Source organism: Anas platyrhynchos, chromosome 1, assembly GCF_047663525.1.
Source record: "Anas platyrhynchos isolate ZD024472 breed Pekin duck chromosome 1, IASCAAS_PekinDuck_T2T, whole genome shotgun sequence".
In the NCBI taxonomy this organism is placed as follows: Eukaryota; Metazoa; Chordata; class Aves; order Anseriformes; family Anatidae; genus Anas; species Anas platyrhynchos.
The window spans coordinates 43,067,192-43,094,784 of record NC_092587.1 but is presented as its reverse complement, the minus strand read 5'-3'; the positions used below and the strand labels follow the sequence as shown (position 1 = coordinate 43,094,784).

The 27,593-nt window shown below is 45.1% G+C and overlaps 2 protein-coding genes across 12 annotated transcripts in view; one reads left to right on the top strand and one right to left on the bottom strand.

Annotated features, from left to right (window-relative positions):
• Positions 1–2,633: 2,633 nt before the first annotated feature.
• LOC119714235 (heat shock 70 kDa protein 12A-like) overlaps positions 2,634–27,593 on the bottom strand; it is a 32,520-nt gene continuing 7,560 nt past the window's right edge. Inside the window, exons 2-7 of one of the 9 annotated variants that reach the window (XM_038169276.2) lie at positions 24,012–24,250; positions 9,787–9,871; positions 8,958–9,154; positions 6,528–6,752; positions 6,017–6,188; positions 2,634–5,161 (exon numbers count right to left, since the gene is read on the bottom strand). In XM_038169276.2, the coding sequence (XP_038025204.2) occupies positions 4,116–5,161; positions 6,017–6,188; positions 6,528–6,752; positions 8,958–9,038 (1,524 nt within the window). In that variant the 5' untranslated portion in view covers positions 9,039–9,154; positions 9,787–9,871; positions 24,012–24,250 and the 3' untranslated portion in view covers positions 2,634–4,115. Of the gene's footprint in view, positions 5,162–6,016; positions 6,189–6,527; positions 6,753–8,957; positions 9,530–9,786; positions 9,872–22,918; positions 23,347–24,011; positions 24,251–27,593 lie in introns of those variants that run through there. The other 8 variants (XM_038169271.2, XM_038169281.2, XM_038169285.2 and 5 more) reach the window with 8 other exon arrangements.
• LOC101803211 (uncharacterized) lies at positions 9,504–27,080 on the top strand. 3 transcript variants are annotated; one of them, XM_038169289.2, is made up of 8 exons: positions 9,504–9,643; positions 10,885–11,003; positions 21,837–21,923; positions 22,838–22,921; positions 23,432–23,609; positions 24,237–24,341; positions 24,780–24,860; positions 25,922–27,080. In XM_038169289.2, the coding sequence occupies exons 2-8, from the start codon at positions 10,966–10,968 to the stop codon at positions 26,171–26,173; spliced, it is 825 nt and encodes a 274-aa protein (XP_038025217.1). In that variant the 5' UTR covers positions 9,504–9,643; positions 10,885–10,965; the 3' UTR covers positions 26,174–27,080. The 3 variants fall into 3 exon arrangements, with proteins under 3 accessions (XP_038025217.1, XP_038025216.1, XP_038025221.1); XM_038169293.2 differs by lacking the exon at positions 9,504–9,643 and adding an exon at positions 12,834–12,896 and having other exon boundaries at positions 10,913–11,003; XM_038169288.2 differs by lacking the exon at positions 10,885–11,003 and having other exon boundaries at positions 9,506–9,643.

Genomic DNA, 27,593 nt, shown 5'->3' with positions numbered 1-27,593 from the left:
ACAGCACAGCACAACACAACACAACACAATACTGCCGTGGCGGTGCCAAAGGGCCAGCAAGAACAGAGTCACAGGGGGTGGCAGCTGCCAGGCCACGGGAGCCAAAATGGAGGGTTCCACTTGGGGGGAGGGAGACTCAGCCCGCTGACTGATCCCAGAAGTCACGATGGTGTCTTCCCTAACATCCCTTCTCTCTTAGGCCAATTTATATTATTTTCTATCTTTTATCTTTTAGGTGGAGATTGAGTGACTCTGGTCATCCATACCTTTGTCATGACTGCTGCTAAATTTTCTCGCTTTTGTTTAAAGGCACAGGCTCCAAGAAATTCAGAGCACGTGCTCAGTGTGAGGTGGTCGCAACTTGGAGGTGGGTAGCTTTTGGGATGGAGGTGTGTTTTGGTATTGTAATGATATTATAATGAGCAAAGTTAACCAAAAGGAAATATTTTGTCAATAACATGGCAGGCTGTTGGCCCAGGATAGCAAATAAGCAGCTTATTGGTTCCAATGTACCTTTCAGTTCCCATCTTATCACAGAGCCTGGCCGTGGTGTCTCCACTCCGCTCCACCCTCTGCACAGTTCCTCTCAGAATTAGCACACCAGGTTCCCCTAGTGCGATAACACCTAAGGTTAGAGACCTAGGGAACACTTAGGTAATGCAGCTACACTCCACCCCGAAAGCTTCTTCAGTGCTGTACATTCTCTTTCAAATGTGAGTATTAGTTTAATTTTCCTAGTCGCCTTAGGCAATTACTCCACAGAGCCGAAAGGGAGGGTTCCAATGGGGACAGCACGGAGCCTTTGGAGGAGAGCGGAGTGTGGGGTGGATGCTTGTGGCCCAGCTTCCTCCCGCCAGCAGAGCAGCAGGCCTGCCTCCTGGTGCAGCACAGCGCGACGGTGGCGGTTCTGCACAGCGGGCTTGCTTCCCTTTCAGTTTCTGAGAAATATCTGGCTTAGACAGCAGCCGGCTGGTAGGCTCTGTGGCCCCTTGGGGTATATGGGGCTGGGGGCAGATGTATGTGTCATCTTCTGGCTGTCCGCTCCTTTAGACTCCGGCAGCAGGGTCTCCGCAGAGCTCATTGGTGGCCAGGCCACAAGTGCTGCAAAACTGTCTGCGTTTGATCCTCCTTGGATCGGTCATCTGCTATGTTAAGTTTCATGTTTAAGGGCAATAAGCCGCCTTAGTTATTATGGAACAGCAGTTAATCCCCAGCTCGATAAATACAATACATATCTGGGGAATTTAGAAAGACAAGCAAAGAGAATTCTTTCTCCAAATACTGGGAATGTCAATGCTCAGTAAGACACTGGCAGTGTAGTGGCATAAGGTGGCAAGTAGCCGAAGAGAAAACTGTACCAAAGCATACTTTGGTACTGTACTGCTGCCCTCCTTGCCCCAACAGCCACATCTGGATCATGGTCCCCATTCTGGCTGCCCGTAGCTGTCCTCCCCACAGTGCCACGGAAGGAGGTTCACCGGCTATCTGCAGACAACCCACACCCAGAAGCAAAGAGCACTCACCAGCCCTGACTTGGATGTGTGGGAAAGATTATCCTGTGCATGTGGAGAACAGTCAGACTTGTTAGCATCACTGATAAGCATCGACCTTCTGCCAAGGGTCATTGAGCAGCCTACTCCTGTTTATCTCATAATCAGCCTTTGCGGATGGAGGTCCTCAAGCTCGGTATGAGAGGTTGCTGAAGGAGGGAGTCTTGTGGTGGTGGGACAGCCCTGTTTTGATGGCAGAAGAGAATCTTGAGGGCCACGGTGCCCAAGTGAAACCTTTTGCTTCATTAGGTGTTTCCTAATTCCTAATCTGTTATATTACTAATCTGTTATATCTGTCACTTTATTAAATATGTTCAACTTTGTGACACTGTTTCAGTGGAAACCCTTGGCGATTCTCCAAAACAGGCAAATGCTGGACTGCAAATACTTTCAAGTTTGTGAAACTGTTCCAATGAAAGCCCTTAGTAGGGCTGTGAAACAAGCAAACACTGGACTCTGGTAAATCCCCTTTAATGTGATAGTGGGACCATTGGTTAATAGGCCCTGCGTGCAGGACAAGTTGTAGAGGAAGCAACAAACCTGCAGCTGCTGAATTTAATTCTCTCCCAATTTGGGTTCCTCCTAATGTCCAACCAGAACATAATGGATATGTCACGGTCATGGTAAACACAGCTCTAAAATTTAAAATAAATAAATAAATAATATAAAAATAAAAATAAAAAAAGAAGAAGCAAAAAATAGCTATGAAAAAATATAGTCCTGCATGGGGAAGTACCTTACAATCTCCTCCACGTTGCTTTTATTAGTGTGTCTGGCAGTTCTCTCCTACATTGAGCACTGTGAGCTTGAGTGGAGCCGTGTTGTACTTTGCACTTGCGAAAGTACAAATTCAAAAGGATAAGAAATATACAGAGTGCTCTGTTTCAAATTCTCCTTTTATCTCTCCAGTGGCACAGATAGACTTGAAGCAGGTTTGGTCTGGGGACCATGCACTGCCAGACTGGGAGCAAGAAGGACAAAAATAATGGCACAGGGAATGTGCAAACCATGTGGACCTTAGCCACACAGAATAGCCCTTACGTATTTTACAGAAAAATATGATCTGACTCTATAGAAATCTACTCAGATTTCTGCTGTGAGTATTTTTAATGTGCATTTAAGACTGTAAACATGAAAACACATGCATCATATTCAAAATAGTTCATCTTTTATACAGCATGCGGCATAACATATTTGCAGATTAATCCTCTGAATCCTGTTGTAATGACTGACAAGGATTAAGTAGATGGATAGCAGTGGTTCTAACATAGTCATTGCAGCTAACAAAGACTCCAATGCTGATTTTTAATTCAGTGTATCTGACTAACTGAGTATTAGCACTGGAACAGTTCAGCGTTAGGCAGAGAAGCTATATCCTTAGCACGCACATACACGATAACAGTTTTAAGGCCTGATTGGGTAGTGGACCTGACCATGTGTAGGCAGGACTTCCTGCTCAAGGAAGTGTAGCCCACCTCATGACTATAGTCACTTAAACTTCATGACATTTGGAATGTATTGGGTATATCACATACATTTTTTGGATGAGGATTATCGAGTGTATGTATTTCGTGTAAGGATACGAAACATTTCATCATAGTCCAGAGTTTAACATGCAAACAAATTGTTAGTATAAAGCGTAATGCAGCGAGTATTAACCAAACAATAACAGGGTGAAGCATCTTGTTGAAGACTCCTGTGGCAGTTGGCGACCATACAAACAATGTGTCCCACCAATGGTGCTGTTCATCTTTCTTTACTCTTTCCATCACTCGATGTATTTCTTCTATATCATGATGGACAGTAATCAGAGTCTTTTGTCCATTTTCTCAAACTTGTTTCATCAACCGCTTCAAGTCTTCATGATGGACAGTAATCGGAGTCTTTTGTCCATTTTCTCAAACTTGTTTCATCAACCGCTTCAAGTCTTCATATAACAGTAATTTCTTCAGCAGGGTAAGGTTCATTCCAATAGGAGTAGGCAGCAGATCATGAAGTTAAGTATAATTGGATGTAATAAGTTGGTAAGAGGCGACAGAAGCTGAGTAACTAAAATCACATTCTAGAATTTTGGTAAAGTTACAAATGCAAACATTAGAGTCATGAAGAAAGTTAACTGCATCCCAGACAGACCCAGCACACTTCATTGTTACATGCTTTTCCTGGGCAAATTTGGGCTCACAAAGGCCACATTTTGCTGAGCCTGTTCACAGGTGCTCTAGACAGGAGGGAAAGAGATGAGCTTTTATGGAAACAGAAAACATTAAGCCCAAGTCAGTGACATAGGGAGTATCTTCAGCTGGACAGAAGGGCTCAGACAAGAGCCCTTTGATTATACATAATGTATTTCTAAGTGATGTTCTGAAGAAAACTTAAATCCATTTAAATGTCTCCCCTGGCAGTATTAAACCTGGACTCCAGATAAAGGGACCTGATTTTGAATTAAGGGTAAGACTGGATAATAAACTTTATGGTCCATTTGCCATTTTACATTGTAGTAGTTGGTACCTACTGCTTAGGCTGTCCCTTGAATTTGTTGTCCCTGCTGCTCTAAGAACAAAGCATTTACACTGCTAAAAAATCTATCACAATTGTTCGACTTTGTTTGGAAGTAATGTCTGTAGCTGTGGCTTTAAATTCAGTAAGCCCAAATTTAATATCCAGCCTCAGTTCGCGATTCTTCCCCAGCCTTGTGTCTGGCATTGGTACTGTGCATGAGCCAAGCAGTTCCATCCCTTCCTCATCTACATACTGAGCACACTGCTTTTCCGTGGAGTAGAAAGAAAAGCGTGTACATGTCTGATCTGCTTCTATTGGCTGAAAAATATATTCGGCAACTTCATTTATATTCACTGACTCCTCAATTCCCACCAATTTCTTGAAGATATCTTTGCAATAAACAAGCCCATCAGCTTTTGAGACATATCGTTTACAAAAGTCGTGGATAGCAACATCAAATGTTGTGTATATTTCTACACCATATGTCCGAACACTGATTCTTGAAGCAATGATTTTTGGATTGACTCCGAATAAAACAGCCCCTTTTGCAACGGCAGCTTGGGCCTCCATGGGACAAAGGACATGATACTTCATGCTAAAAGCCTGACGGATTGCATCCCTCAAGATGATGCTAGTTGAAAAACCTCCCACAAGTAAAATGTACTGGACCTTGGCCATCTCAGGCTTGCCAAGGATTTCCCTCAAAGTACCAACAATATTTTTGATACTGTACTCAAAAAAGCTCTTCATTTTCTCATATGTAATCATGATCATCCCATCACACCATACAGCTCCTGTGACTTTTGTGAAGAACTGAGAGATCTCCTTCCTGCTTTCTGCCACTCTTGTCAAGTTGTAGTAGCAACGTATGTAGACTGCTTCCCTGCTGGCAGAGCATTTCTGTAGACCAAAGTTGTACATCATATGTTGCAATTCAGTAGGGTGGCTCTTTACATATTCATCCCATACACCATCATCGAATATTTCTCTGAGGAATGCACTGAAGTTTTCATCCACTCTGTTGCCTCCCCATCCACCTCCAGATGCCTTGTGTAACTCCTTCAGATAATGGTTTTCCTGGATCTCATGTACTGTGATGTCTATTGTGCCGCCTACACACATACACACAGACAAATCAAGTTAGATATTCTCTCTGAATTACACAAGATCCTTACTTTTCACTGAATATAGTCTTACTTTCTGAACTCCTGGGTCCCAAGTGTGCTTTTCTGGTGCTTTCTTTTTCACATATGCTCTCTTTCTCTATTGCCTGTATGCCTTTAGATTTCCTAAATTTAAGCACTAAATTTAAGTTGACTCTTGCCTTTTGTTACACAAGCTCTGAGTTAAAATTAACAGTGATGGTGAGACTGTGAGAAACCTGTGGTGGTCCTGATACTTTGGCAGTCTTTGTTCACAATCACCAGAGTGCTCTTGACAGTAAATTCATGTCACTCTAAAAAACTCCCACAGGAAACAACAGAAATTACTAAGTGGCGCTCTATCAACTATTTTTAATTATTTATTCTACAGGGCCTACTAGTTAATCGCTTTGGCCAGTTCACTGGGCACTGCACTTGCTCCTACAGAGGAAGCTACACAACAGTAATTGGGTGTGTGTCAGTGGCCAGTGCTGGAACAGGGAGCAGGATGGAGTGGCATGATGGCAGGAGCTTGTGCAGCGACTGGCTGGCCTGAAGTGCTGGAAGACATCAGACACTCATTGACTTCCATTTGCCATGGATCAAACCTTTAGAAGACCTGCCCTTTCTTCCCATTTTGTTACCTGCCCATGGGATCTCATGAAGAGAAAAATTAAAATAAAAATACCATGACAATCACAGAAGTGGAGTTCAAGCTCTGGGACTGCTCTGCAGTCCTTTTGGGGGCCTCTGTGTTAGACGCAGCAAAACAGCCACTCTCCATGCCCAGCAAAGATTGTACCTGTTGAACAGGGAAAACTTTACCTCCACAGTCAACAACAATATACTGGATCCCAGGGGAGTCTTCAAACTTTTTCTTGTCACTGGCCTCTACGATAAACCCTTCTTGTGGAAGCTGTTTGCACCAAAGTGATGCAGCCTCTGGCTCCAGGGCAATAATCAGCTTCTCAGAAATCATGTCAGAGATGAGTCCTGCCTAAAATCACAAGAGAAGTGTCAGTTCAGGAAAGGTGGCAAGATCACTGCTGCATGAAAATCACCTGCTAGTGAGGCTGTTCTCATCCACCCTGGAGTAATGCTTCTTGCACCACTGATCTCTGTGGGCTCATTTCTAGACAGTGGCAGGAGAAGGGGCAGAGCAGTGGTTACTTCCAGCTCAGGACATTCCCCTACACACATATCATGGGAGATTCATCTCCCTGATGGATAGAAATTTGAAATGCAGGTTATTTAAAAAAAGAACATTTCCTCTTCCTTGATGGGTAAAGAAATCTGAGAAGATAACCTGAGGAAGTGGGATAACCACTGGTTTTACCTCTTTTGCTGCCAGCCGCATGAACTGCCTGGCAGCTGCACTCCATATGGCTGGGACAGTAATGACCCAGGTGATCTCCTGGGGGTCACAGACGGTGTGGAAAGAGGCCTCTTGGACAGTGTTCAGGGCATGTTGCTTCATGTAGCGTAGGCTTTCAGCAAAGACCATCAGGGCAGGAAGTGTCTTTCCATTGCTTGCTTCCATCTCCATGCCAGAAGTGACTTTCTACAATTGAGAGGAAACAGTAAAAATGTCTTGGGGTTAAATGTAGAAGTCCCAGTAACAGTTCTGTCCTCTTTACACTGAGCACTGCACAGAACGTGCTATAGAATGAGGTCCTATCTCCAGATCTCAGTAAATTCCCCCAAATGGCTTCATTATGTAGCTAACTAAAGTCTAATTGATGCAGGTCAGCTACCAAACTGCTTGCCTATAATCTTTCAATAGGCAAAATACCCATGTGGTTGATAAGTCAACTGTTCCTTGTGTTCCAACTTTTATAAAGACCCTATAGATCCTCCTGAACAGTAGTGGGGAGAATTGTACTTTCTACGTGACATCATCCTATATTTCCCAGGCATATGTACAGAGACTTCAGGTTGCTTCTATGCTCTGGTGTATGTAGTTAACAAAATATATACTGGAAAAATATACAGACAAATACCCCTCTGTTCTGATACAATTTATCTGTAATGTGTCCTCTTGGTTTATGGGCTTATGTGTCTGCCTGGGTATATGTGAAACCTGAGACAGGTGGCTGCTCTGACACTTTTTCGGTCTCTTCCAGGAGCCCCAAACTTCCTCCATCAGTTCCTGCTTCCCTGCTCTATCTAGAAATGTGGAAATTGTTGCCTGTATCCAAAGTTTTGTGAGCCAGACTTTACTGCACATTTCTCTTTGTTTTGCTTCAGCAGACATCAAAGATGGCTGAAACAGGCTGCCTAGCTGTGTCACCATCCCTAGAAGTCTTCAAAAAATGTGTAGATGTAGAGCTTAGGGACATGGTTTAATGGTGGACTTGGCAGTGGTAGGTTAAAGGGTGGACCAGATGATCTTAATGGTCTTTTCCAACCTAAATGAGTCTATGATTCTACGAAAGATGGCCCTAAATCAGAACAATCATCAACTGGATAAACAAATTAATGAACTTGGGAACCTTTACAGCCAATGGAGGTAAGTAGGCAGGTCCAGGGTCTGCCCAGCTATAACAGTCAGAAAAGGTACTGTGCAGCCACTGGAAGGAAAAGCAATCTATGTTTATTTTTACTTATAAACTCATTTCCTGTCACTGTTCCTGGCTCAGTCAACAGAAGGTGATGTATTTTCTCCATGGGCACTTTTTGTGGAGATTCAGCAATAACAAGGTAGGTGTCTAGGAATTGTTGTTTCCCTGTCTTGTCTCTTTCTAATATTTCCCTTAACCATCTGCTCTGTGGGTACAGAGAAATGGGCTTGAACTAAAATCTCTCTTCAGAACCTCCTGCCCCAAAAGTGAGTGAGAGCCTATCACTCCATGGGTGACACTATGTCAGATGTCAGACCACATTGTTCACACCTTTCCTGGGGAGGGGAGTCCTTACAGCAGCCTCCCACCTCCCCCACACCTGGATCAGCACTCATTGCTTAGCACTGGAGGATGCTAAAGAGCAGACAAGGGACTTCATCTGGGGCTGACTCTGTTCTCTGGATTAGTAGCAAGCACACATCAAGTTGTAAGACTTTGTGCAAACACTCACAGTGGAGAAACACCAATTTTGAGGACATACAAAGTAAAATGAAAAGCACAGAGCCAAAGTGAACTAATAAAAGCAGATGGTGACAGATGGTGACACTTAGGAAAAGTTAATCTCAATAGGCAAAAAGCAGAAAAAGGTGGAAGACCTGTGGGAGGTGCTGTAGGACCACAGAGCACAGACAAGGAAGCCCTGAGGTAGCATGATGTTTGGTTGAAGAAACCTTACCAGAAAAAGCCATGAACAAGTCTGAACTAGCACAGAGCCGTCGGAGAAAAACAGTAACTACTACTTGCTTGAAAGACAGACAGACACGGCTTGAGGACATTCCTTCAGGGGAGGGAAAGACAGGCTGACCCTGGGTCAACCCATCTTGAATTACAAGAAACTTCCTTTGTTCTATGTACAAGACTGAGGTAGAAAGTCCCAGAAAGAGGTTAGTTTCTCTGCTAAGTTCTAGAGCAGGGTAGATTTTTGTTAAGAACAAGTATTTGGCTTCAATGGGGTCTGCAGTCTCGTGAAGCCGTTAGCTAATTAAGAATGTAAATCATTTCTTGTTTATCAAAATGCCCTTTGACTTCTGTTCATTCATCTTGGCCAGCCAGATTACTCTGTCCCCTTCACCAATTCCTTTAACCCACATCCCTTAAATAAACAAATAGCTCTGACTTGCATTAGCAGTAATCACTCTACATACCGTGTTGTACAGTCTCATCTTGAAGTTCTCGAAGAAGTACCACTTGTCAGCTTCGCCGGAGGGCAGGCTCTTGTACTTCATCACAGCATCATAGCCAAATTTACTGAACTCCTTCTTCTGGTTGAACAAGATGCATGTGGGCGTCTTCGGGGTCTTGAGACCATGCTCTGTTCCCCAGAACACCTGGCGGATTTGGTCTGTACCCGAAGCAAGGGAAAAACAGTACCCACTGTAGGATGTGCCAAAATCTATAGCGACGACAAAGACTGAATCGCTGGCCATGTCTGACAGCATCGCAAATACGCACAGCTCTGGGGTTACAGAGGAATAAATATAACAGACTGGGATGAAATTGAAACTGTTCTGGCTACTACTGCAGCATGAAGTCACCCCCATCCTGTCTTTACTGGCTACTGGCTGAAGGGAAGTAAATTCGGACATCAATTCCAGGAAACAGTACCCTTTCTTGTAAAAGGGAGGGCTGAATCTCACAGTATGTAAGCAAGAAACTCCCTGGCACTTGCATTTGCTGTCTGCGCTCCTAGGAACACAGTGCTGCCACTCACTTGAACATTTTCTCCTCCTGTAACTTCGTGGATCGACCCGGCTTTCTCTCCTACAACCAACTTGGGATGCATGGAGAATATGAACACTTATTCTAGAGAGGGGACTTCAGAAGTTGACAGGTATGTTGCACAGAGGTTGTCTCCAGCTAAACTTACACCTTAAACTTAAAGTTCAAACTTAGACCTAGCAGGTATGGGGGCTTGCAGGAAGGGAACTGCAAACATTTCCTGAGTGAAATATTTCAAACAGCTTTGTTTCCTACCTCCTGTCCTGTGGAGCTTCCCTGAGGAGTCACATGGTCAGTCAGTCTCCCATGATCAAATTCTGCTCCAAAGGATAAGGCACACCTTAAATGCATGTGAAAGGAAAAGAAATTTGAAAGAACAATATAAACAGTGTAACAGATCCTAGACTTTAGGGGAACCCTCTCTGTACTCCTTTATTTTGAGGGGAAAGGCTGACTTAAATGCAGATTTTATACTGAAATGGTGAGTTCAAATTAAAAAAAAAAAAAAGAAAAAAAAAAAAAAAAGAAAAAAAGGTGTCCTCAGTTAAAGGCTGGAAATCAAGTGATATAGCTGAAAACCAAGCCGTTCAAGGAAACAAATCCAAAATCCATTTCAGCAGGAGAGGAATGGGGAAGTCCTGGGAGAGAGGGGCAGGACAGCCCCTTGCAGAGGTCATGTAGATGTGGATCAGCATAAAGTGATGTGTAGGGTTCCCCTGATGCTGCCTTGCTTTGGGAAGGAGTTTGCTGTCTGCTCTACCTGTATCCGAGCTGCAGGAGCACCTGAACCTGGGATTGCCTTTGTGATAGTAGTTGATGTTTGGGATTTGCACTGGGAAACGGGGCACAGAGCAGGTTAAAAATTAAAATCACCTTGAGAACATATTGCTTTGTTCTTCTCTATTAAAAACAAAAACAACACATACCGTACAAAGTTGATTTCAGCACACCAGCCACCTGCATTTGTTCCCCACACTCCATAGTTCTGGGTTTTATTTCTTTTCTGGGAGGGCTCCCTTTATCCTGCCCACTTCATCCAGCCCTAATCCAGCTCAAATCTTCCATCTATGTTTAGGAAACCCTGGCCGGTACAGTCCCCTGAACTGTGCTAGGCATCATGTGGGACAGGGCTAGCTCACTTCTGCCAAAACTGCATCCAGGAGTGTGCTGTGCCATCATGTGCCCTGGAGCCTGTACCATGGCTCTGATCTAGTCACTAGCATGGATGTAGCCATGGAGTATTTGTTCAAGAGGCTGGCTGTCTTTTATAAAATATCTCTTTAGAGTATGTGATCTTTTTTTCCCTTCATTTTAAGAATTCCCTTTTTTTTTTTTTTTTTTTTTCCCCCTCAGGGAATATTAAATACCTCATGGCAAAATTCAGCCTGTGGAAAGGAAACACGACTTCAAGGACTTATATACTTATATACTGATATGATGGAAAGGCTGGAGAAGTTGGAAAAAGAATTTAGGTGAGTCAGGCAACCAGAAAATATCCTCATTCTGGTGGTCCAAAGTTATGGCCCCTGCAGTTCTACATGTTCCCAGTCCTTCATGTTCCCAGCTTCTATGGCAGGGGGTGTTAGGACAATAGTCACCTCTTTGGCTGGAAGGGAAACTCGAAGGCTCTTTCCAGAAATAAAAGCAGATCCATGTGGACTGTTACCTACTCTAAGACCATAGCTTGTTGAGGCTGGCAGTACCACCGAGAAAAATACAACACAACTGGTTTCTGGCCTAGTGCCATCCCCTGCACGGCCCAGCCTTGGCATGCATGGGCTGGGACATAGACATGCTTAACCCTAAAAGGAAGGAAAGCAAACAAGCAAGCAAGAAAAGGTTTCCTGTGACAGTACAGTTTGGGGCATAAGTTTTCGTGGTGCCCATATGTGTACCAGGTTTCTTCTTTCAAAAGAGCATTGTAAGATTCCCCCAACTTCCCACCATGCCTTCAGTAGCAGAAGCTAGGGACCCGTAGGCCAAGGCAAGCTCTAGCATTGCTGACAGCTACTTGGGAATATTTCTGGCCAGGTTTGTGCAGGGGTGTCCGGGAACCATATACTTGGTGCAACGCGCACACAGGAACAAACACACTTTCTCCACAGCCTTTGGCGCTGGAGCCAGGGAAGGCACAGCCCTTCCTCATAGCTCTGAGCTTTGTGGGACAGAAACACAGTAGAGGATTTGACCACATTCCTCTTTCAGCAAGGAAAGGCCTGGGTCTGCCTCCTTGTTGCCAGGGACCTGCAAGCCAATCCTTTGAGCATGCCTCAGCAGAAATAACTGTGCTAAGCCTGAAAAATGTACTCTGGCCACAGGTAGGTGGGAGAGCTGGTTGGGACTCTGTTCCCTCTCCCTCCTACCACAACTGTCTGGTATGCGTGCTCTCCCTAGCTCCCTCACTTCTCCAGCCTTCTCACTCTGTTTCTCTACCAGTTCTGCAAACTCTGTTCCTCCCTAACCTGCAGGTGTCTTTTGTCACACCTTTTCCTTCTGTCCTCAGTCTGGCAGGAGTGTGCTGTGTGAGATAGCACAGGGCTAACACTGGGATCTGATGAGTGGTGAGAGTCCCCAGAGAAGAAATATCAATGTCCTGTCTGCAACCTTCTGAAAGCTCACCTCTGTTTTAGGGATACTGTCTCCAGATGATTTCCCTAACCTTGGGATACACTGAAAATGTTGAGAGAATAGTGCTTTCCCCAGGACTGGTATGGGTTCTCCATGCTTCCACGTCCTTGCTGAGCCTTGCTTCCAAAGGAGGGAGGACTGAGTCATTTGCAGGTTCTTCACCTGCTGGTGGCTGGCACTAATGCCCTACGGAGAGCAGTCCCTTTTCTGCCCTAAAACCAATGAGGACCCTGATGATCAATTGCATCTAGTGTATGCTAGTACAGGTTGGACAGGAGGTTACAAACAAGCCAAACAAGGGTGTCTCTGGCTTAGTACCAACATTTGCGGGGGCTCTATTGGGAACCCAGAGCCAGCTTACGGAAGCTGTTTAATCTGCATCATATAGCATACAGCTTTTACACTTTGACAGTATTTTATTTGCAGTGCTAGCTCCACCCTGTCCTTATACTCAGAAAATCACAAACCACCTACCTGGCAAAACACAGTCTTTAGAAGTTTTGGTCCATAGTTGTTTTTTTTTTTGTTTGTTTGTTTAAATAAGCTAGAAGCTGATAAAGAACTGGAGGGAGGAATTTTAGTTTATGCATTTCATAGGTCTTTAATGAATATTTTCTTTCTTACTGACTGTAATGTGTCATAATTTCTTTCTTCCCCAATGGACTGATGGGCAGTGAGAAGAGAGTTTGGTATGACAATGTTGAGGTTTGACTACAATTTCTGGAGAACTGCAACAGGTACCATGAATCTTTATTTTAAGAATACGTATGAGGGAGAAATCATGTGTTTCTGCAATTGTCATGAAAACATATTCAACCTTGGCTATCAGAACTGTTCTGCAGGATGGTCCAAACTTTCATTCTCCTATTTGGTTCCATTTTCATAGATAGGCTTGAGATCCAAGACAGATTTGTCTTGGAGTGCAGCTCAAGGTGTAGGGTACATTACAGGAAATCAAGTCAGAGAGGAGTCAGAGAGGGAAATTCAGGGGGTCAGAGAGGGAAATTGACCGGTGAAAGCATACTCTACCCACCCTGAGGCAGACTCATTAGCCAGCCACCACACAAGAAACAAAGGCTCCCCTATCCCACCAGGCAGCCACTGCACAATAGACAAAGGTTCCCCCATCCCACCAGGCAGTAGGAGGGGGACCTAAGACAAGGGGGGAAGGTTTCTGCTTGGGTGGTAGGTGAGCCCTCTCCCTGCCCACCTCACCTTCCTGACTAACCTTACGTAACAGGTATGAGGCTCCAGAACTTGACAGTCAAAACAGTGATGTAGACGAAAGCCCATCATGGTTGGAAGGAGTGCCTAAGGCAAGGCAATCTACCCCTCACATCACTACATCTTCTATCAAGAAAGAAAGTAGGGTTGTTGTCATGGGGAACTCCCTTCTGAAAGGGACAGAGGGCCTGATATGCTGTCCAGACCCAACCCACAGGGCAATCTGCTGCCTCCCTGGGGCGTGGGTAAGAGACATTGCCAGGAAAGTCACTCGCCTGATACGGCCCTCTGACTACTACCCACTACTGTTTTTTCAGGCCAGTAATGATGAAGTAGCAAGGAGAAGTCCAAGAGCAATCAAAAGGGTCTTTAGGGCTTTGGGGTGACTGGTTAAAGGATCAGGGGCATAGGTCATGTTTGCCTCTGTCCCTCTGATAGTGCTTTAATGCTATAATAAAATCAGAGGGACTGCGTGCTACTGAGGTCCTTCAGTCTACTCTATGAGTGCTGTGTACAATGAGGTGCATTTGAAGTGCTTTTGCACAAACACACTCAGTATGACGAATAAACAGAATAAGCTAGAAGTCTTGGCTCAGTCCCAGAAATACAATACCATCGGCTTCAGCGAAACCTGGTGGGATGAGTGCTGTGACTGGTGTGTTGCAGTAATGGTTACAGGCTCCTCAGGAGGCACAGGCAGGGCAGACGAGGTGGTGGGGTGCCAATGTACACGAAGGAGGGTCTGGACTGTATGGCGCTTGCAGCTGGCAATGGCAAAGTTGAGAGCCTCTGGGTAAGGATTAAGGGACAAACAAATAAAGTCTATTACAGACCACCCAGCTAGACTGCTGACACTGATGAATTATTATTTGAGAAACTAAGAAACACCTTGAGATCAGCTGCCCTTGTCCTTATGGGGGACTTCTTCAACTTGACAGACGTCAACTGGGATTACCACAATGACTGAAATGAGCAGGTCTGGGAGGTTCCTAAAGCACCTCAGTGATAACTTCTTGGTGCAGGTGCTAAGGGAGACAACTAGGAAAAGAGCCCACCTAGATCTGTTGCTGAAGAACAGAGAGGGTCTGGTGGGAGACATGGCAATTGGCGGCTGTCTTGGTCATAGTGACCATGAAGTGGCTGAGTTTAAAATTTTTGGTGACAGGAGGAAAACTGCCACCAAAACTTCAGCCCTGGATATGGGGAGAGCAGACTTCAGGCTACTCGGGGAACTAGTTAGCAAGGCCTCCTTGGAAACTGCTTTTGAAGGTATTGTTGTCCATCAGTGCTGGTCAGTCTTTAAGCACTGCCTCCTAAAAGCACAGGATCAGGCAATTCCAAAATATCAGAAGTCAAGCAGGCGGGGCAGAAGGCCAGCTTAGCTGACCAGGGTTCTTCTTATAGAGCTTAGGCATTAAAAATAAAGTGTATGGCTACAGGAAGCAGGGTCAGGCAACATGGAAGGACTACAGAAATGCTGTTCATGTTCATAGGGAGAAAATTCATGCAGCCAAAGCCCAGTTAGAGTTGAAGCCACCCAGGTCTGTGGGAGACAATAAAAAGGTTTTTTTTTAAATATGTGAATAGAAAAAGGAGGGACCAGAGAAAACATAGGTCTGCTACTTGATAGTGTGAAAAATCTCAAATAATGTTCTTCAGACAGGATCTTCTGTGAAGCTATTTTATTCGCAATTGCAATGGTGGGTGTCCTGCCAATTAGGAGCACGTTATAGTAAACAAATCATAACCTTTTATTCCCTATTGCTCAACACCTGATCACCTCCCCTGTTTCCTCATTGGCTGAGTACTACAGGTTCACAAGCAACTCAACGCTCCTCTACACCATATAAGTACAAGTTTTCTTTTTTTTTCAACCCTTTAATTTCTCCGTTTTCCCATTTTTTTCCCCTTTATTATGCTTTGAGAATCTGTGATCTTTGCTGTACTGTTCCCACACTGCTCATTCTGTTTTTCTCAAGCTTCCACCTTATTTTGGAAGAGTGAGGCCTTCTACTGTCCACTTTACTTAGCATTTCTCCTTATTATGACTACACAACTACTTGGAATACAGAAAAGTAATTCTCTACTGCAAAAGCACAACTTAATTTCTCACAGCGGGGATGGTCACCTCACAGACAAGGACATAGGCAAAGCATAGACATCTAATGCCTTCTTTGCCTCTGTCTTCAACGCTGATGATGGGCTTAGGGACCCCAGGTGCCCTGAGATGGAGGATTGTGACGGTGGGAATGATACACTCCCAACTGACCCTGAACATGTGCGGGATTTCCTGCCCTACCTGGATCCATACAAGTCCATGGGTCCAGATGGGATCCATTCCAGGGTGCTTAGAGAGCTGGCTAACATCATCGCAGGACCTCTCTCAATTATTTTTCAATGGTCTTGGGAATCTGGAGAGGTCCCAGTTGACTGGAAGTTGGCAAATGTTGTACTGATTTTCAAGAAGGGCAAGAAAGAGGACCCTGGCAACTACAGGCCTGTCAGTCTCATGTCAGTGTATGGTAAAATTATGGAGAAGATTATCCTTGGCGATCAGGAAGGGCGAGCAGGAAGGGCGAGCAGGAAGGGCGGAGAGCAACCCCCTCCCATACGAACACCTGTTAACGACAGCCGTTAGCTAGGTGATAATGGTCTCCACCAGGCACGGAGCGCTCTCCAGGAGGTCGGTACACACCCAGACCGACTGCCCGTTAAAGAATGCAGCGGTTCAGGTCACCGGATGCAGGGAGTGTCAGAGCCTGCTGCTGCCATCGGTGGGAGGCAGAGACACTGCGTGCGTGAGGTGCGAGCAGGTGGATGACCTGATCCGACCTACTCAGACGGAGGGCTCGGGGAAACACGCAGCCGTCCAGGTCCTGGGCTGCAGAGTGTGCCCCAGCCTTCTGTCGGTCTCCGACAGCAGTGGTGGGTATGCCTGTGGGAGGTGTGCCCAGGTTGAAGAACTGCTCAGCCAGGTAGCGGTGCTCCGGGAGGAGGTGAACAGGCTCAGGAGCATCAGGGAATCAGAGATGGAAATTGACTGGTGGAGGTGCACTCTACCCTCTCTGAGGCAGGCTCACGAGCCTGCCGCAGCACAGGCGTCTCCTGTTATGCGGAAGATGGAGGTTCCCTCCTCCTGCCAGGCAGCGGGAGGAGACCTAGATCAAGGGGGGGAATGGAGGCAGGTGCCTATTTGGGGTGGTAGGTGAGCCCTCTCTCTGCCCACCTCACCTTCTCATCTACCCTTAAATAATCGATGTGAAGGACTAGAACAAGACAATCTGAATGACAAAGTAGATAAAAACCCGTCCCAGTTGGAGGGGGTGCCTAAGACAAGGCGACCTACACATCGCATTGCCACATCATCCTTCAAAAAAGAAAGAAGGGCTATTGTTATGGGGGGCTCCCTTCTGAAAGGGACAGAGGGACCGATATGCCGACCGGACCCAACCCGCAGAGAAGTCTGTTGCCTCCCTGGGGCTTGGGTGAGAGACTTTGCCAAGAAAGTCAAGTGCCTGGTACGGCCCACTGACTACTACCTGCTTCTGGTCTTTCAGGCTGGTAGCGATGAAGTAGCAATGAGAAGTCTGAAGGCGATCAAAAGAGACTTTAGGGATTTGGGGCGACTACTTAGAGGATCAGGGGCGCAGGTTGTGTTTGCCTCTGTCCTTCCGATAGGGGGAATCGAAGCTGAAAGGCGTGCTGTTCACATAAACTTGTGTGTGACTGGTCACTGGTGTGACCAGCAGAACTTCGGGTTCTTTGATCACGGGAAGGTCTATGCTACACCGGGCCTGATGGCACCGGATGGGATGCGCCTCTCTCGGAGAGGGGTAAGGATCTTTGGTCAGGAGTTGGCAGGGCTGATAGATAGGACTTTAAACTAGAGTCAAAGGGGGAAGGGGCTAAAACCAGGCACGCCGGTGAAGACCTAAGGGATGGTACGCTAGAATCAGAGGGGCTGTGTGCCAGTGAGGTCCTTTGGTTAGATCCACAAGGTGCTGAGTGTAAGGAGACGCACCTGAAGTGCTTCTACACGAACGCACGCAGTATGAGGAATAAAATGGATGAGCTAGAAGTCCTGGCCCAGTCCCGCAACTACGACATCATCGGCATAAGCGAAACCTGGTGGGATGAGTCCTGTGACTGGGGTGTTGCGATAGATGGTTACAGGCTCTTCAGGAGGGACAGGCAGGGTAGGTGAGGTGGTGGGGTGGCGATGTATGTGAAGCAGGGGCTGGACTGTGTGGAACTTCAGGTTGGCGATGGCAAAGTTGAGAGCCTCTGGGTAAGGATCAAGGGACGAACGAATAAAGGGGATGTCGTTGTGGGAGTCTATTACAGACCGCCTGGCCAGGACGATAGCGCCAATAAACTATTCTTTACAGAACTAAGAGAGGCCTCGAGATTAACTCCCCTTGTCCTTATGGGGGACTTCAACTTGCCAGACGTTAACTGGGAGTGCCACACGGCTGACACGAGCAAGTCCAGGAGGTTCATGAAGCACCTAGATGATAACTGCTTGGTGCAGGTGCTAACGGAGCCAACTAGGAAAGGTGCCCTCCTAGACCTGTTGCTAGAAAACAGAGAGGGTCTGGTGGGAGATGTGGTGATTGGTGGCTGCCTCGGTCATAGCGACCATGAAGTGGTTGAGTTCAAAATTTACGGTGACAGAAGGAAAAGTGCCACCAAAACCTCATCCCTAGATATGGGGAAAGCGGACTTCAGGCTGCTCAGGGAACTAGTCAGCAAGGTCCCCTGGGAAACTGCTCTTGAAGGCCTCGATGTCCACCAGTGCTGGTCATTCTTTAAGCGATGCCTCCTAGAAGCACAAGATCAGGCAATTCCTAAATATTGCAAGTCAGGCAGGCAGGGCAGGAGGCCGGTGTGGCTGACCAGGAACATTCTAATGGAGATTAGGCGGAAACAGAGAGTGTTTCGCTACTGGAAGGAGGGCCAGGTGTCATGGAAAGAATACAGGGATGCTGTTTGTGTTTGTAGGGAGAAAATTCGCGTGGCCAAAGCACACCTAGAGTTGAAGATGGCTGTGTCTGTGAGAGAAAATAAAAAGGGTTTTTTTAGATATGTGAATGGAAAAAGGAGAACTAAAGAATACATAGGGCCGCTCCTTGATAGGGAAGGTCTCCTCACAGACAATGACATAGGCAAAGCAGAGACGCTTAACGCCTTCTTTGCCTCTGTCTTCAATGCCGATGATGGGCTTCGGGACCCAGGGCGCCCTGAGCTGGAGGGCTGGGACGGTGGGGATGACAAACTCCCAACCGACCCTGAACGTGTGCGGGATTTGCTACTCCACCTGGATCCCTACAAGTCCATGGGTCCGGATGGGATTCATCCCCAGGTGCTGAAAGAGCTGGTGGACGTCATCGCGGAACCTCTCTCAATTATTTTTCAATGATCCTGGGAATTTGGAGAGGTCCCGGTAGACTGGAAGCTGGCAAATGTTGTGCTGATTTTCAAGAAGGGTCAGAAAGAAGACCCTAGAAATTACAGGCCTGTCAGTCCCACGTCAGTGCCTGGTAAAATCATGGAGAAGATGGTTCTCGAACTTATTGAGGCGCACCTGGGGGACAAAGCAGTCATTGGTCCCAGCCAGCATGGGTTTGTGAAGGGTAGGTCCTGCCTAACTAACCTGATTTCCTTTTATGATAAGATCACCCATATGGTGGACCAAGGGAAACCAGCTGATGTGATTTTTTTTGGACTTCAGCAGTAGGTCAAGGGAGGTGATTGTCCCGCTCTACTCTGCGCTGGTGCGGCCTCACTTCGAGTACTGTGTGCAGTTCTAGGCACCACAGTATAAAAAGGACATGAAACTGTTGGAGAGTGTCCAGAGGAGGGCTACGAAGATGGTGAAAGGCCTGGAGGGGAAGACGTACGAGGAACGGCTGAGGTCACTGGGCCTGTTCAGCTTGGAGAAGAGGAGGCTGAGGGGAGACCTCATCACAGTCTACAACTTCCTCGTAAGGGGGTGTCGAGAGGCAGGAGACCTTTTCTCCATTAACACCAGTGACAGGACCTGCGGGAACGGGGTTAAGCTGAGGCAGGGGAAATTTAGGCTTGACATCAGGAGGGGGTTCTTCACAGAGAGGGTGGTTGCACACTGGAACAGGCTCCCCAGGGAAGTGGTCACTGCACCGAACCTGTCTGAATTTAAGAAGAGATTGGACTGTGCACTTAGTCACATGGTCTGAACTTTTGGGTAGACCTGTGAGGTGTCAAGAGTTGGACTTGATGATCCTTAAGGGTCCCTTCCAACTCAGGATATTCTATGATTCTATGATTCTATGATCCTTGAATTTATTGAAGTGCACCTGGGGGACAATGCAGTTCACAAGGGGTAGGTCTTGTTTGACAAATTTAATTTCCTTTTATGATGAGATCACTCATCTAGGTGATCAAGGGAAACCAGCTGATGTGATCTTTTTGGATTTCAGTAAAGCTTTTGACACAGTTTCCCATAGGATCCCACTGGACAAAATGTCCAGCATACAGCTAAACAAAAACATCACATGATGGGTGAGCAATTGGCTCACGGGCAGGGCTCAAAGGGTTGTGGTAAATAGGGACACATCTGGCTGATGGATGGTCACTAGTGGGGTCCCTCAAGGTTCCATTTTAGGGCCTGTCCTCTTCAATGTTTTTATAAACAATTTGGATGTAGGGCTGGAAGGTGTTTTGAGCAAATTTGCTGATGATACTAAACTTGGAGGAGTTATTGACTCTATTGAGGGTGGAAAGGCCTTGCCAAGAGATCTGGACAGATTGGAGAGCTCGGCAATCACCAACCACATGAAGTTTAAAGAGCAAGTGCCAGGTCCTGCACCTGGGATGGGGCAACCATGGCTAAATGTGCAGACTGGGTGACAAGATGCTGAAGAGCAGCCCCGCAGAGAGGGATCTGGGGGTTGTGGTTGACAGCAAGTTGAATATGAGCCAGCAGTGTGCCCTGGCAGCCAGGAGGGCCAACTGTATCCTGGGGTGCATCAAGCACAGCATTGCTAGTCGATCGAGGGAGGTGATTGTCCTTCTCTGAGCCCCTGTGCAGCCTCACTTCGAGCACTGTGTGCAGTTCTGAGCACCACAGTACAAAAAGGACATGAAACTGATGGAGAGTGTCCAGAGGAGGGCTACAAAGATGGTGAAGGGCCTAGAGGGGAAGATGTATGAGGAGTGGCTGAGGTCACTGGGCCTGTTCAGCCTGGAAAAGAGGAGGCTGAGGGGGGACCTTATTGCGGTCTACCGCTTCCTCACAAGGGGGAGCGGAGGGGCAGCTGCTGATCTATTCTCTTTAGTGACCAGCTATAGGACCTGTGGGAATGGTGTCAAGCTGTGACAGGGGAGGTTCAGGCTGGACATCAGGAAGAGGTTCTTCACTGAGACGGTGGTCGCACACTGGAACAGCTCCCCAGGAATGTAGTCACAGCACTGAGCCTGTCGGAGTTTAAGAAGCCTTTGGACTGTGCACTTAGTCACACGGTCTTAATTTTTTGGATAGACCTGTGTGGTGCCAGGAGTGTCAATGACCCATATGGGTTCCTTCCAATTTGGGATAGTCTATGATTCTAAATCATCTTGAGACATAAACTTTCATTTCTATGCAAATACTTTTATGAATAGGTAATGGCTCCTTTAGCAAGAGCATTGCCCAAGATAAAGGCATGCAGCCCAACAAGAAAGGAGAAGTGGTAAAAGCAGCTCTGAAGACATTTGGAGTAGATGTGTAGTCAGTCATGGTTTTTGTTTGTTTGTTTGTTTGTTTTGTGAAAACTGCCCTCCTGAGCTAAGCATGCATCAATGGAAGACATGTAGCTGGGATATGGAGAAGAAGGAGGGAAGTTGTTGATCAGGAGTAAAGGAAAAGAAATAATAGCCTAATGAATCACTTTTTGGGGAAAAAAAAATACAAACATAGATCATTCACAGTAACTAAGGCCAGGAGTGAATAAACTTCAAGTAGTATAGCTGGATTTCCAAACCCTTTCTAAACTATACACAGCTTTGTGAAGAAGAGGCTTTCCTATTGGGATTTCACTGAGGACAAGTTGTAGTATTTTAAAGTTTCTGATCTTGTTTGGAGTATCAGTAGAGTCATTAAGGATTTGCGGATGATCAGTCATGGGTAGCCTGATAATGAGGACAGGCAAGCAGTAGAAACAGTTAGACTTTCTGAAACCATAGAGCTTTCTTCAGGAGTGACTCAGGTTCAAGACTTGGGTTTATGTAAGGCAGTGACTCCCAGACCCTGGACCTAGACTCAAATAATGATCAAGCTTAGTCACTTGTGTGACTAAGTGAGTTAGTTTGCTTAATTATGGAAGGCTGTCAAGAAACCAGTATAGATCCAGATCACACCTCTCGCATTCAGGTCCTTATTCTTTGTTTATTCCCAGGTCTGTTTGTTTAACATAGATTGCTTTTTCCATTTCTAGGCAGAGTACTGTATCTGATCTTTCCAAGATGCAGGAGACCAGCAAACTTGACCCTCCTTACAACCAGCAACAAGGAAGCTCTCTGGAGTAAGTGCTGGGATTTTCTGAATTTCAGTATCCTCCTTTCACCTAGAGCCAGTCATTTTCCTTCAATAAACGTACTACATTTACCACCTCCAAATTTAGACAGTCTCTGAACACAATATTTCTGCGTGCACTAATGAAGGTAATTTAATTGACAGCATAAAGACTTGATGGAATAATTCACAAGAACAAAATATTAATACAAGATGGTATGCCTTACTCTGAAAGGAGCAGAAAGAACCATGGGACAAGAGGTGTGCTTTTAATTAGAACTGAATGTATTTGCTCTGAGATCTAAAATATAGAAGGAAACATAACCTCTAAAAAACTGGTGAATGATAAGGAAAAAACAAAACAAAACAGTTCTATGGTGTGAGTATGTGATAGACCAAATATCTAGTTTATCATTTAGAAAGGGCTTTTTTAAACTCTAGCAGTATCACCTAAAGAATAGGCATTGGAGATGGGAGAATTTCACCCACTGGAGAGAGACTGCAATTACCCAGATATCTGTGGAGAAAGGAATTCATGAAGACAGAAACTCTCTGAAGAATTTGGGATGTTTGGTGCTGTTTTGATATTAAAAATGAAGAAAACTATAGAAGAGATGAGCGTAGATACTAATCAGTGGAGAATACTTCTGTTTTTTTTCAAGCCCATTGTCTTTCTCTTGTCTCACCTCTGATCCTCACAGCCCCAGCTCTCTTTCTTGTGCTGTAGATAGCTCTGCCCTTGCTTTGAGTATAAAACCTAGGTGGAGGAGGTTGTTAAGCTGGTTATGTGGAATCCTTCCTGGGTGCTCTACGCCCTCCCACCTCACAGTGTTTTTGCTGAAATGTTGGTGATTCCACAGAGGCAAGTCTGCTGTTATACAATAACCACAGATGAAGAGACCTCTTGAAATAAATCTGTTTCAGAGCATTTTCTGGAAGGGTCACACAAAAAGAGCTTGAGGAAGAAAATCAGAAGATGAAAGAGAAGATCAAACGACTAGAGACACGGTAACATATATATTCAGATTTCTGATGCAGCATGTTTTTACACTGAAAAGCCACACACTTCTTGCTTTCTCCAGTCCTTAGAGACTCTTTTTTTCTGAGCAGGCAGTGCAGGCACCTTCTCCCCAGACTTTTGACCTGTCAGCATCTCTTTATAACTGATGGATTTGATTAGTTGAATCATCAAGGAAGATGGATTGGGTTGTTCTACAAAGGGAAGGAGATGTTCCCAGGGTGAACATGTTAATAAAAAGAATCAGCGTACAAAGACATAGTCCAAATACTGCTCTTTGATCACATGCAAATCACATTCATTGATCACTGTGACCATGCAAAATTGAGACATGAAAGTACTCTTTCCCACACAAAAGCTGCTTATCACCTGGTATGGTATAGCTGAGAAGTGCATTGTAGAAAATATGGTATTCCTGAAATAGATTAATTAAAATAGTTATGCTTATTCATTTTTTAATCTTGTCTTAGTTAACTTTTTGAATATCCTTCTTGCTCTAGAAACAACGAGCTCTTGTCTAAAATGATGAGCATGCACAAGCAATCAGAGAACATGAATGACCCTTCACGCTTGTCTGCTGTAGTGCAATTGTATGAGATGCTTAGGCTACATGACTGGGAAAAATTCAAGACAAACTCAACCAACATGACATATAAAAATGGCAGAAGCATAATTAAGGTTTGTTCGTGTCCATTTTATCAACCTGAATCTTATCAAATTGATGTGCTATAGCCAGTACAGCAGGCTTTGAGTATTTAGTACTTCTATACCAGACAGGATTGGGAACTATGTTACTGTCTGTTATTTACCAGTCCAGCAGGGCCTATGTAGTGATGTAGAGAGCAAACTGACAAAGACCTGCTTCCTCCTGCCTTTCCAAAAGGCATGTTCAAATCCCAGTCCCATTTATCACCCATATTAAGCACAAGTGGGAAATCAGTCTATTTTTCTTATGGGTAATGCTTTAACTACTAGATAGAACATCCCATTCTGATGTCTGACTCTTTGTTCTGATTCTGAGATAATCTAAAGGAAAATGGTAAACCTTAAAGGACAAAACTGAGATGAAACCATTATTACCATCGATTGCAATGGCAGGGACCCACAGATGCTGATGAATGGGCTTCAACATGCAGACAGCTCATTGAAACAGTTTATTTCCCAAGTATTAAAGACATATTTCAGTCAATTATGGACCCTGCAATTTACTCTAATGCTGATGTGTTTTCAGACCATTCTTCTCACACCATGCTTTCCATTTCACTGTGATTGCTGCTCTGATCAGCTGTTGTTTTTCTATTGTAGAAGCTGTTTGACACCTGTGAGAAAGACATAGAGAAGAGAAAAAATGACATATTTAATGTCCTTGACGTTTCATTTTTGAATTACGCTATGGCCAACTGCAAACAAGTATTTATTTTCTCTGTGTAACTGGGACCAGGTGGTGGGATAACGGGGCTATCTGTGCCTGCCATTCATTTAGAGCTTAGTTTCTACAAGGGACACTGTTAAAGTATACTGGTGATGACAGTGGGGATAAGTCATGAGCTGAAAGGGATGGGGGAGTGGAAAGTTGATCTTCAGCAACCCTTCTGTGTCCCACAGACATATGCTGCATGTCTGAATTGTGTGGCTGGCTGAGGCACATAAACAAGTGCAGAAGACATTTCCCAGATGCATATTGCTTTTATAGGACCTTCCTCCAAATCTTGAAACTGGAAGTTTCTCCATTGCTGATTGACATGATCTGGGAAACACAATTTTCCCAGATTATTTCCCAGCACACTCAGGGGCTGCACTGCTGGCATCACATGCTAAGCTTGCTTTTGTGCTGTCTTTGGTTTGTAGGAGCTGATGCCAATTGTAACAGAACTCTTAAGAAATGCCTATTTCCAACAGCACTCAGACTTTTACAAAAAAATTACTAAGGTAAGTAAAGATACAGCCCAGAAATAGGGCCAAAGATTCAGTTTTCTGGTTATGTCTGTGCAGTTTTGTACAAAACAGGATAGGTCTCTCTTCTTGGAATTATTTTCCATTTGTAGAGAGGATCTTCTTTCTAGCCCGTATACTCCCACATATACCCGCTGGCATGCACAGAGATACATGTAACCTTCCCAAAACTGCATCAGGAGCAGTGAGGAATGGCAGGAGAGGCAGGGCAATGCCCTCCCTAATGAGGGTGCAGTCCTACCAGGTGAGCAGAGCAGGGCTGATGATGGTGATGAGGGTCAGCCACAGAGTAGCAATCACCAGGCAAGCCCACAGTGATGGGGCAAGTCAAAGATGAGCTGAGAATTCAGTCCGTGGGTCAGAAAAAATGGTACAAGACTGGACACAGGCATCCCTACATGATAGCTCAGGCAAGCACCCAGCCAACACCAAGCTTGAAACAACCGCTGGGCTGATGGGCAGAGGCCATGTGGGTAGAAGCCCCTGCTGAGGCTTCTCATAACTTCTTATATCACTCTTTCAACCAGCCTTGTTGTTTTTGTAGCATGTTATATCAGAGCAGACCCTGAACACAAGCAGTGTTCCCTTGGAGATGCAAGGGAAAGCTTGCAGAAGCTGTTGTTGTGGTCCAAGACCCCTTGCTATACAAATGGAGTATAGTCTAGTGTTTTTTATCCAGGAGATAGGTACATACGAAGCTTCCAGAGAGCAGCTTCCTCCTTTTGAAGTTTGCTGGGCCTTTTCAAAAGCTCAGCCTTGTCAAGGTCTCTGCAGAACTCTGTTGAATACGAGGAAATACAGACAGCTTCTGGTTGCTGGAATGTTCCAGCATCCAGGACTTAGTAAATAAAAGATTCTTTAAGGTGCCCCTGGGACCCCTGCCTGTCCCACTTTAATACTACCAGCTTTCACAAACGAAATTCTTCAATGCTTAGCTCATGCAGAGCATCTGCACAGAATGAGCACAGAGGGAGGCAATGTATGCTAATCAAAGTAACACTATAAGGATTTCACAACTGTTCTCATTTGATTTTCAGCAAGCTAGTGTTACTTTGGAAGATGACGTTCAAAAACAGTTTGCACTGAAGTGCTGCAGAGTTTATTGTCTGATGCTTCTTCAGAAGTCACCAGTTAAAGCTGTCTGGCACAAACAGGAAATCCATCCTGAAGAGTTAGAGCATGTGGACAAGAAAGACTTGTCCACAGTGCACTGGAAGAAAGCAGAGCTTCTGTGGCCTGTACTGAAATCTGGGAAAGAACTTATTGCAAAAGGTGTAGTCTGGGATTAAAAGTGACATGACTTTTGAGTCAAGATACACACTTAAATGGCTATAAGAAGATGAAACAGCTGCTGTGCAACATGTTGCTTTTCTTTCTCACATGAACACTCTGCTTTCCATACCTAGTTAAATGTGCATGGCTTGGGACGCTTAGGATAAACTGCTATTCACAAACTACCGAAAATGGAAGATGTCTTGGTGGCATGCATACATTTTATGTAATTTTAGTTGTCACTGTCTAAACAGCGCTTGTGTGAAGAGAGAATCTGTGTTTGTAGCCTACCTTATCTGTTCTTCATAGGTGCTTATGACCTTGTCAGATAACTCTGGGGATCTCAGCCACGCTGTGGAGGCACCTGCCTCCTCACCAGCTGTGGGCTCCTACTCTTAGCAGCTCTGAACTGCACTTTGGCAATGGTATCGCTACCCTCCCCTGTATCTACACCCAGTGCACAAACTGCAGGCTCTTGCTTTTTGCTAATGAAAAAGCAGTGAGGATAAAGATGACCTGCTGGGAAAAAGGTCTCTCTCGAGTAAAAATGTACTTAACTGAGAAAGAGAGCAAGGAACTAAAAAATAAATAAACCAGAGCTCTCAGAGGCTACAGACTCTCACCAGACATGTGTTCAGAGGTATATAGACACAGACACAAAAGCCCACTCTTGCATACCAAAAGGTTACTTCTGTCCACACAAATGCTGCCTGCCTGCTAGTACTCAGCTGCTTTCCTCTGTCTGTATGATTTACTGCTCCATGGCCCTTCAGCTAGATACTCTCCATAGCTCTAAAAGGTTTCCTAAAGTTGCATTTCACAGTGTAAAGGGATGAAAAGAGGCAAATATGTTTATCAATGTATGTGATGAAATTTTCAGTGAGAATCTTTATATCTACAAATAAAAAATAATGGAAAACCTGTTGTGTGCCCTCCAAGACCTTTCCTCTGGTTCTGCTTTCTAGTCCAGCAATTTTTGTTAGTTTTCTCAGTTGCAGAAACTCTCTGGCATTTTCTCAGGGGGCCCAGGAAGAAGGGTAAATTTCTCTGCAGCTCTCTGCTGCAAGCAATGTTCACTGCTTCTCTCAGGATTCCAGCATTCTGTGAGCATGTTGCAGGTCACAGAACCTGACAGCATGAGCTGGGATCCAGGGATGATCTGAAAACCTGGCTTTCAGAAAACCACAGTATTCTGAGAAACTGATTGTAAAAGACCTTTACTAGAAATATTTATTATGAAATAGAGTAGCTGAATTAAAATTACATATACATCCTATTTCCTACAAATTTAGCAAAAAAATAAAGAACCACAATAGTAAACTTTACATTCCTCTTAAGGTGTTGCAGATGAAGGTGGACAGTACATTAACGCTTGATTTTGTCCAGGCTTTAGAAGGTAAATGACAAGGAAGTTGTACTGTATTAACAAGTAGGACA

What these genes read in the sequence shown, in the direction of transcription:
- LOC101803211 (XM_038169288.2), top strand. Translation starts at nt 9,594, where the DNA reads ATGGAGAATATGAACACTTATTCTAGAGAGGGGACTTCAGAAGTTGAC. An exon ending in CAACAAGGAAGCTCTCTGGA is followed by an intron (nt 21,924 to 22,837) that starts GTAAGTGCTGGG and finishes AATCTGTTTCAG; the next exon opens with AGCATTTTCTGGAAGGGTCA. An exon ending in CTATGGCCAACTGCAAACAA is followed by an intron (nt 24,342 to 24,779) that starts GTATTTATTTTC and finishes TTTGGTTTGTAG; the next exon opens with GAGCTGATGCCAATTGTAAC.